The sequence below is a fragment of the Squalius cephalus genome (assembly GCF_949319135.1).
Source record: "Squalius cephalus genome assembly, chromosome: 14".
Taxonomy (NCBI): Eukaryota; Metazoa; Chordata; class Actinopteri; order Cypriniformes; family Leuciscidae; genus Squalius; species Squalius cephalus.
The window spans coordinates 12,815,518-12,826,484 of NC_137135.1; the positions used below are offsets into that span (position 1 = coordinate 12,815,518).

The 10,967-nt window shown below is 38.5% G+C and overlaps 1 protein-coding gene across 1 annotated transcript in view; it reads left to right on the forward strand.

Moving 5' to 3' along the window:
- aff2 (AF4/FMR2 family, member 2) overlaps positions 1-10,629 on the forward strand; it is a 237,362-nt gene extending 226,733 nt beyond the window's left edge. The window contains exons 16-21 of the mRNA XM_079893420.1: positions 659-795; positions 896-967; positions 4,748-4,841; positions 5,086-5,135; positions 7,200-7,417; positions 9,864-10,629. Coding sequence (XP_079749546.1) covers positions 659-795; positions 896-967; positions 4,748-4,841; positions 5,086-5,135; positions 7,200-7,417; positions 9,864-9,985 — 693 coding nt within the window. The 3' untranslated portion in view covers positions 9,986-10,629. The remainder of the gene's footprint in view (positions 1-658; positions 796-895; positions 968-4,747; positions 4,842-5,085; positions 5,136-7,199; positions 7,418-9,863) is intronic.
- Positions 10,630-10,967: the final 338 nt, after the last annotated feature.

Sequence of the window (10,967 nt, forward strand, 5' to 3'; positions counted from 1 at the left end):
GTCATGAATACAAAGTAAAGGGAATTGATTGCCAGCGCTACATGAGCGTAGTGGCAGGCGTGTAATGAATCCCTCGCTTCGTATTGAAGGGCTCACTTGAAAACGAATGGACTCGGCTCCAGAGGTGCTGGCGGAGGCAAGTGGTCAGTAAATCTATTTTACGCTCCTATGGAGATGAGATATACTCTTATTGTTTGTAGTTGTCTGCGTGAGTTGGATGCTGTTGGGGTTTTTTCGGAGGCAGGCGTAATGTGGTTTCGGGCTATTGATTCGTTTGTGTTTGAGAAACGAGACATGAGAGTTCAAGTTAGCCTTTACGTGGTCGTACCGATAAGTCAGGGTGAAAAGTATAATCCCTAAATGTGGAGAAAATCACTTCGCACTACTTTACCGCACAAAATGAACTGCTGTGAATCATAAACTTGTCGTGAAGTTGGAGATATATGCCAGTCCAGAGGCCATAAATCTGCACGTTGCAGCACTATCATAGAGACCTGCATTACATCTTGAGACATAAGAGAATTACCTCAGTCTAATGGCTTTATTTTCGCCTCTGATGATATCTGTTTTCTATATGCCTTTACGAGCTTTGAAAATGACCTCAGTCTTTTTCATTCACGTAATTATCTCGACCTGTAACGCCACTTTTGCTTCACAGATGGACAAGTTCGGCAAAGCTGTGAATTACGCAGACGGGGCGCTCTCGTTCATCGAATGTGGCAATGCCATGGAAAGGGACCCGTTAGAGGCCAAGTCACCTTACACAATGTACTCAGAAACCGTAGAGCTCATCAGGTCAGTGCCCTCTTCATATCTTGATCAATCGAAAATAAAAGATAGTTGTCATTATATGTCCTATCAGGTTTGTGTAACTCATGTACTTTTGTTATTTAAGGTACGCAATGAGATTAAAGAACTTCACCAGTCATTCCGCCACAATAGCTGAGAAGAAGCTCGCTGTACTGTGGTAAGTTTGCTCTATTTGATCATATATACCGTTCAAAAGTTTGGGGTCAGTACGATTATTTTTTGTTTTGTTTTTTGGAAATAATTAAAGACATTAAATTGATTGAAAGTGACAGAAAGCTTTCTGCTTACCAAAGAATTCTGAAGAATGTATCAGTTTTCACAAAAATATGAAGCAGCACAACTGTTTTCAACATTGATAATAATGAGAAATGTTTCTTGAGCAGCAAATCAGCATATTAGAATGATTTCTGAAGGATCATGTGATACTGAAGACTGGAGTAATGATGCTGAAAATTCAGCTTTGCATCACAGGAATAAATTACTATTTAATGTGTATTCCAATAGAGAACAGTTATTTTAAATTGTAATAATATTTCACAGTATAACTGTATTTTTTTATCAAATAAATGCAGCCTTGGTGAGCAGAAGAGACTTGTTTCAGAAACATTCAAAAAAATCTTGCCAATCACAATCTTCAATCTGATTGGCTAGCTCAGAGTTTCCAGAAATTTAGGATGCACAAGTTTTGCTTACGATGCTTCTGCAATGAGCACTTTAGAAGAAGAGCTACTTGCTTAATTTTTACAAAGTTTGCGAAGCTCATAGAATCGAACTTTAGCAAGTAAACATGCTGTCCTTGAGAATATCCCTACATTCCGCTTTGCTTCGAGAGTTACGCAGGTTATATGACATTACCCACCCTTTCTTGACTATGTAGCCAGAATGACCCACAATGTCCTCAAGACGTTATGCCAGTAGTCTGGAGATGTCAGATTAAAGCAGTGCCTATTTGAGAGAAAACTATTTTATTTAAAGTGTCATATGCAGTTATACACCCAACATGCATGGAGGTCAAAATGCGAATTGCATTGATAACGCAACTGATATAGTTGTTTTGAAGTGGTGTAAGCATTCGGGCCTTCTAAGGGCGTTAGGGGTGGTATTATAACTCCAACGCCGTTCCCCGCGTACCATCAGAAGCTAAATCCAGCACTTTGCTCTAGCAGCCAGTTAAATCTCCTCTCAGCCATCGCTCGACGACAATCATCCGTATCTGGAAGGAAGCTTTAAAACACTGCTAAAGCGCTTAATCAGCTTAGAGTGGATCATTATTCCTGTATTTCATTAAGCTATTAGAGGATAATGAAAGATTTCCACATGGTGACGGCAGAAACATATTCTCGCCCAGATAAAAGCCGCCCGTGCTCTGCCTGCCTGTCACGCCGCGGCGGCTTGTTTATTCTGAATGTCAAGGTTAGTTTTGCGCTTATAGCGGAATGACAGTCATCAGGGCAGATTGGAATTCAGCTGCCAGTCTTTCTGGCTTGTTAATGAAAGCCGTCTAGCAGCCGAAAGGGATTTTCAAAGGCTGCTGCGTTTATGATTTATAAACCTGGGTCGAGGACATAATACTGTTCGGGTGATATTATACGCATTTGAGAGAGCTGTGAAAAGATGTTTACTCTCTGGCTTCAGATATATTAGGCCAATAGATTTTGACCTGTGACATAGGGAAATGTTTCACGCACAATGAAGACGCATCAACAAGATGCCATTAAAGACCTTTTCAATTCTGGCCGGCTTTAGGGGGGACAGACACCTTGCTTATATATTAATGTGACTTTAGTAGTTTGGACGTGTCAGAAATGTGAGAAAGCTAGTTTTGGTTTCATGGGGCTGTGCATATGTCCCAAGCATCTGGTGTCTCGCAAGCATACTGTTGAAAGGTCAGCCACCCCATGATACTGGCTGCTTTTTCCTCACTGCTCATATTGATGCACACTGATGCTTATGATAATACTGTTGTTGTTTTTGTTGTTGTTGTTGTCAAAAAGATTCAAGTTTTTGCTATAGGGTTTTTTGGCCCTGTGAATTTTCACAATTGATAGTATTCAACTACTAACTGTGTCCAAATGCAACTACGTGCATCACAGGATCATTTGTTTTGTTTTGAACATTCACCTGAACACATTTCCACCTTATCTCAAAGTTTGTATTGTTTTTAATAACACTCTATGGTGGAAATTAAATTTTTGGAATAAAACAGCCGACTCCTTTAAAAGCCACAGTCACACAGCAGCAGAATACAGTTGTCAGTCGTTGTACGGTTATGTTCACACACAGTTCAGTTTCTTACGGTAGTGGCAACCGCATTCTATTACCGTATTACTCACACCCGTACATTTTCAGGACTCACAACCGCATTCTATTACCGTATTACTCACACCCGTACATTTTCAGGACTCACAACCGCATTCCATTACCGTATTACTCAAACCCGTACATTTTCAGGACTCACAACCGCATTCTATTACCGTATTACTCACACCCGTACATTTTCAGGACTCACAACCGCATTCCATTACCGTATTACTCAAACCCGTACATTTTCAGGACTCACAACCGCATTCCATTACCGTATTACTCACACCCATACATTTTCAGGACTCACAACCGCATTCCATTACCGTATTACTCACACCCGTACATTTTCAGGACTCACAACCGCATTCTCTTACCGTATTACTCAAACCCGTACATTTTCAGTACTCACAACCGCATTCTATTACCGTATTACTCACACCCGTACATTTTCAGGACTCACAACCGCATTCCATTACCGTATTACTCAAACCCGTACATTTTCAGGACACACAACCGCATTCTATTACCGTATTACTCACACCCGTACATTTTCAGGACTCACAACCGCATTCTCGGAAAATCTGCGTTCTGTGAACGAATCCGGACCGGACAACTAGTTGTCTGTCACGTCATACAGTGCGATAGCCGTGTGTTGTGGGTTTTCATGTGACTCAAATGCTCCACTCTCCACACGGATATAGCCTAATAGCTGCTGTCGGTTAATGAAGATTTAACGGATTAACCTGGGGCTCGATTGGACACTTGTCGTGTCAAAAGTGATAAGACTTTTCAAGTCTATGGACATCGCCATCTTTGTAATATTTGGTCCTGTCGCTATGAGTACTGGTTAGAGAGCACGGGCTTGATTCCCATTGGACGTTCATACAGACAGACAGTATTCGAGACGCTACTGTAAGTTGCTGTTTGAACGGGATGTTTCGAGACTCCTGTAAGTAAATGTGGCGGTCAATCCCAAAAACTGACTGAATGTAGCCTTTGTCTTGCTAAAGCGAATTTCATGCATCCTAAAAACAATGTTTTCACATTTTTTGTAGGATTTGTCAGAATTACCGCTTGATTAGAAAAAAAGATTAATTTATATTGTTATTATCTCTTTATTTACTTCACATTTTGTTTAATATATCATCTCAAGCTGTTCATTAACACTGTAGTTAATATACTGTATAAAATTGTTGGTCATAATAGAAATGATGGCACAATTGTGGGAACGTCATCATTTCATATACAGTACATGATGGTTGAAGTTCATGTCACTTTTTTGATTATAATGTTTTTAGAAATGCAATCATATTTTTCTATGATGGATTTTTACATTTTAAGACAAAAAGTCTAGGTCTGAGACAAGAATAAAACAATCAAATCAACACAAAATCATTAAAAAAAAATAGCATACATAATTAATAACGTCATGGTTAAAAATGTCCAGTTTTATTGTAATCTTAATATAACAAAAAATCAAATCAGTGGAATATAAAAGTGCACAAAGCTAAAGAAACACCCATGCATTGCCTTGATGAAGCTACATTAGTATTCATAACAGCGTCTTTCAATATTCCTAGAATACGTTAGGCAGGATCTTAATGGCACATAATGATTATTTTCTCTTTTTCAGCAATCGATGTTTGTCACTTCTGTACTTGCGAATGTTCAAGTTGAAGAAAGATCACGCAATGAAGTATTCACGCTCACTAATGGAGTATTTCAAGGTAAGACCTCATGCCTTTGTTTCTCGCAAATAAGTAAAAGAGCCAGAGATCTTGGTTTTTGACCGCATATTTATTTGAATAGCATGTTCTCATGTATTATGCATGCCATTATTACATGTAAACCGTTAAATTGTAAACTAATTATGCAATTCATTTGCACGAGACGCAACATGTTTGCATTTTCCGATTACGTGCTGTCTGTTTATAAATAATGTTCTCAACCTACGTTTTCTTGTTCCCTCAGAATTCTGCGAAAAGTTCCCAAGCACCTTCACCGTGGGGAGCCAATGGAAAGTACGTGCATTTTGCCTCTCCTTGTCCTTTTGTATTTCTGCCAGCTTATGAAAAGATTCTGCCAGCTTATGAAAAGATTCCATCTTGCTTGAGAACAGCCTGAAACTTCCTCCCGCTGCCAAGTAGGGGGAAAAAAAAAACTATAGTGTGAGATATGAAACCTCAGTCATGGTTTCTTGACATCAATGAAAGGACATGAAGAGATGAACTCTGGGAAAGCAGCATCGCTTCCATGTCAGCTCCATGGCAACTGAGTACCAATGGGGTGAGCTGGTGCGAGAGACGCTGTGTTTGACTGTGTGTGTGTGTCTGATCTGGCCTTTAGCAGGACACTACCCAGGCCCGCTGTTCGCCTGCCAACCTGCCTGTCAAAAGCTATTAGCCTCACCGGTCCGGCCCCTGCAGCCACTACATTAGCAATAAAGAGTGTGATCAACACATCCATCCTCAACCTCCTCCTCATCCTTTACCATCATGAATCTTTTTTGCCTTTTTTTTTTTTTCACCTCCGAGGGAGTTTATTTATCTTAGCAGAGGCCTGAAACCCGTTGCGAACGGGCCTGGCTGTTGACAGGGCGCATAATTTAGCCGGCCGATGCTTGAGTGTGTTTTCATTTTTCAGTGGATTACAGGCCACTGAACCAGATTGTTTGGGGTTGCAGGACTAAAGAGACCAATGAATATGTGTGCCGATGGTTGTCTGGAGGGACGACTGTGTCTGCAGGTTACTGTTGAGAATGTACTGAGATACTGATTAAAGGGTTGTTGGGTAAATATAAAGAATCGTATAGCTGGCGGTAGTGGTGCTACCCTTGTGAATAAGAAGTGTGATTTATTGTATTGAATGTGCACTTGAAGCGTACTTCAAACCTTAAAAGTATATTTTTTAAAAAATCTGTACTTGCAGATAATATAATATTAATGAAACAAAACACTGTAAAGAAATATATGATCAATAAGTTAAGCAATTTTCAACTTTGTTATACAAGATTCAACTCGTTGTTTAAAGTCAGTTTAATGTAATTTAAGTTGAAATGACTTAAACATCCAAGTTGATTGTACTTAAAAATGTAAGGCAGCTTTTTTTTTTTTTTTTTTACAATGAAGGCCACTTAAGAGAGTACACTTTTTTTTTGTTTGACTATTTCTTAACAAACTTAACTAAACTTTTAAAAAGTGCCCTTGTAATTCAACCAAAAAAAAATGCTACTTTAAAGTACATATTAAATCATTGTTTTAATAATCTTGCTTGCATGATTTAAAGACGTGCACTGTGTTGACTAACATACTTAAGATTGTGGTTACACTTTACAATAAGGTTACAGTAACAATACAGTAACAAATGTATTGCTCATTGTTAGTTCATGTTAGTTAATACATTAACTAATGTTAACTAATGAACCTTATTGTAAAGTGTTACCGCACATGTAAAGTGCTTTATTATCAACTGTAGTCTGTTATTTTATGGTACACTGAAAGTTAATATATACTAAATTGCAACTTTATCATTACAAATGCGTAATTACAAATACATGACACTAGTTTCATTAGAAAGCCACAGCCAATCAGAATATAGAGCAATGTGGCACAGGATATTTCTCCAATGAGAATTCACTGTGGGCGGGGTTACCAACACTCTTAAAATTAAATGTTCTTTATCAGCATCTATATGGTTCCATGCAGAACATTTAATATTTATGGAACCATTCTATTGCACAGAAGGTTCTTTATAGTGTCAAAAGGTTCTTTCATTAAAATGTTCTCCATGTTTTTTTAAGAACTGTTGACTGAAAGGTTCTTAGGGGAATACAAAATAGTTATTCTATGGTATTGCTATGAATACCCTTTTGGCATCTTTATTTTTAAGTATGAAGCATAAAAATATACAGAAACTGAGCAACGAACTTTCTTTTAATGCGTCGCTTGTCACTTACCTTTGAAGGATAGGAATGATCCGTTTTGAGGGTATGGAAAGTGCCGGCTCAGTTTGAAATAATGCTGGTATACGGCGGATTGGATTTTCCAAATTTCTCATTGGTCAATGTTTCGTCTGTATCCTACCAGGAGCACAGGTACCCCGTCTCCCATGTCCCTGAGTCCATCTCCTGTCAGTTCGGTCAGCAGCGGCACTGGAGTGATGGGCTCTTCCTCTGCCTCTGGAAGTGTGGCCATTCCCCAACGCATCCACCACATGGCAGCCAGCCATGTCAACATCACCAACAACATCCTGCGCAGCTACGAACACTGGGAAACCTCTGACAAGCTGGCCCAGGAAAGTCAAGGTAGGATGGGTTTTGAGTTATATTTCAGGTTTTATTGTTCAGTAGACAGCTTGTACAGACACATGTTTAGACTGCAAGTACAGAGTGGAGCAGAGCGATAAATACTGATATATATATATATACAGTGATTTTGTTGGGAAATAACATTAAGCAATACTGTTTAGACGAAAGCGACGAAAGGCTATAAAGGAAGTGTTGTGCGGAAACCCCTTATATGGAGATGAATTGGGCGTGTTTTATGCAAATGACTAGCCTCATGCACGCACACGCTCATTTAAAACACTCCAAATCCATTAACATTAGAACGAGGAATACTGAGAAGAGCAATGCGTACAATATTTATCAAAGTTGATCAAATATCAATGTATTTTTTTTAGCTATAGTTGAGAGAGAATTCGTCATTCGCCTACCATTTTTAGGGCTTTTATATCTTGCATTACAAAACAATCATTGAAGTGAAGAATCACTTTCCCAAATTCTCCTAAAATCTCCCTCGCGGATAAATCTCATTCGTCTTCGCTGTCATAAACTGTATCTCTGTGTTATATAAGAAATTCACCTCTTACACTTGCAGTGACTCAACATTTTGATATGAACCACCAGAGATATGAAAAAGCCACTATGCTAATTGCATTTGAGATCTGATGTGGTTTGTCATCCCTCTCTTTCGTTCTCTCTCTCTCTGTCCTCTGGAGGAGACTAATTAAAACGCTCTGAGACCCCGCGTGTTGTACGTGGTCTCCCCCGCCTCAGAAATCAGCCGTAATAAACTCTCTCTCAACTTCCCCTCCTCAGTGTCTTTCCTAGAAAGGAACGCAGTTAAAGGCTGGTGGGTACGAGCTTTGGTCAGAATGATAGCGGGATTGGCTCATTATGACAGTAGCAGGTCCTCGGGCGCGTACATGACTTTTTAGTCTGTTGTTGTCATCTGTTTGCTAATTGCTGCAGTCATTAGTAGGTGGCAGTGATGTCATCAGATACTCAGGTTCTCTTCAGGCTAAACTTAAGAAGATTCACATTGATGTTTCTCTTTGATTTTCAGTGCCCGGGAAAATTTAATTAAAGATGAATGGGTAGTGTTTTTTAAAAAATGTATTTTTCTGTGTTCAGTGAAGAAAGAATTATTATTTTTAATTATTATCTTTATTGTATTTTTTTTTTTTTTTGTATCATAGCTACATGAACACTAGTGCCTCAAAGGGTTAAAAAAAGACATTTCTTAACTCTTCCCCTGCCAGCGTTTATTTTTTAAGTTGCCAACCAGCGCCAGCATTTTTGATCATTTTCACAAAAATCTCATGGCCCCCTGAATATTTAGTTGTATGATCTGAACATGCAATATATCAAACGAGAGAACAGAGCCTTTGCTTTTAAACACACGCGCACACACACACACACACACACACACACACACAAAGAAAGACTACAATATGCATAGGCAATGCTTTTATCACTTGTTTCTGAATCTTTTTCGCCTGTAAAAAGTGATAATTTGACTTAATTAAAATTGTATATACAAAAATTGAGGAAACCTAAGTAAGTAAGTAAATTAAGTAAATTATTAAGTAAATAAATTTCATGCTTAATCGAAAAAATTAAGTAATGTGGAATTGTCAAGTTCACATAACTTAATTTTTTCAATTAAGCATGAAATTTATTTACTTAATGGAAAACATACGATTATTAGAAAAAAGTAAGCACCCCTAAGCATACCCGTCTCTGGGGCGTAAGAAGACGTATGAAAATGTTCAAATTACATTGTACGAATTAGCCACCAAAATGTAAAATAGTTGTGAATTGCCATGAGATTTTTGTGGGATGTTCCTATATGCAATTCTTCAAATAGTTTACACTAAAATTAAAATTCTTTAATCATTTACTCACCCTCAAGTTGTTACAAAACCTGTATGCATTTCGTTCTTCTGCTGAACACAAAAGAAGATATTTTGAAGAATGTCTATAACCAAATTGATTGACTTTCATTGTTGAAAAAAATACTATGGAAGTCAATGGTGCCATTCAACTGTTTGGTTACCATTATTCTTCAAAATATCTTCTGTTGTGTTTCACATAACAAAGAAATTTAAACAGGTTTAGGAACAACTTGAGAGTGAGTAAATTACCGAATTTTCATTTTTAGGAGAACTATCCCTTTAAGAAGTCCTCAAATATCTTATTAAGATCTTTTTTTTTTTGTCTGAATACATGACCACTTTTGAATGCCGTCAATGGACCCACATGCATTTTGGGTTAGATTAGTAGTTACGTCTTCTTGCCAGCAAGCTGCATCTGCTTTGTTGTTGGTTTTTGCTGTCAGTGCCACACTAAAAATGGCACTTAATGTCCAAAAGATCGTCAACAGCTGTTATATATAATTTACCATAGTCTCAAACTTCCCTTATTGACGATCACTGATGTGTGTGTCTCTATCTCTCACTTCTGCCAGAGTTCTTTGTGGAGCTGGACTCAGTAATGGAACCGTTGACGCAGCACAGCAGCATGACAGAACTGGTGCGCTACATACGCCAAGGATTGCACTGGCTTCGGCTGGAGGCCCATTTGTTATAGTGCTGGCACTTCCACTGTGCTCTTCCTCTCTCTCTATCTTTCTCTCTCCCACTCTCTTCCCCACCGTTCATCACTACCTCCACCATCTTTGCCATCTACAACCCTCCAGAACCCTGAGGGAAGTCGGCAGTTAACCACTAGCGAGCCTCAGAACTGTGAGTCATTCCCTGGAGGGTGCCATGTCCTCGTTCAGGCTTGATTCCTGTATGAGTACGTCAGGAAAGTCTTGGGATGTCGGATCTGGAAGGACGGAGCGCTGCTGCTTCAAATTACAGCACTATGGGAGGCCAAATGTATTAATCTGTTACGAGAATAGAATTTGTGACTGTATAGCAGCAACTTACTAATGTTGTTGAACGGAAATTCAACTAGAACTAGGCCAGAAAGACACTTTACGCAAGTACGCAAAGACAGACGTGAATTCTTGATCAACATATTGCAAGTGCACGATACTGCTGAATGTTTCTAATGTGTGATACTCTGCCAGTATCAATCCTCAACACGTAAGGGCCATTAGATTTACCTTTCAATATCAACATTTTTTCATCTTATCTATTATTTAGTCAAAAAATACATAAATGACTTGAATACACCTCTGAACATGTTTTTAAATGTTTTAATTAAAATCATTTTGACTTTTTTGTGGGCCATAAAGTCAGAAATGTCAGTTATAAGAATGAAATTCTTTAAAAGAACTTAGTTTGGCATAATATATATACACACACTACCTTTCAAAAGTTTGATTTTTTTTCATACTTTTATTAAATACATATTATTAAAAAAAACAAAACTTAAAACAGGAAATTATATCATAGAAAGACCCCTCTTGACATACTTGCTTAACTAGCTCTTTAAACTGTTGCTTTAAGTTGAACTGAAACAGAAGTGTCCAATCCTGGCGCTGCAGGGCCTTGGGAACAGGACTGGACATGCCTGGTTCACTCTAAGAGCCGCTATGGCATTGCTAAGAATACACACATTG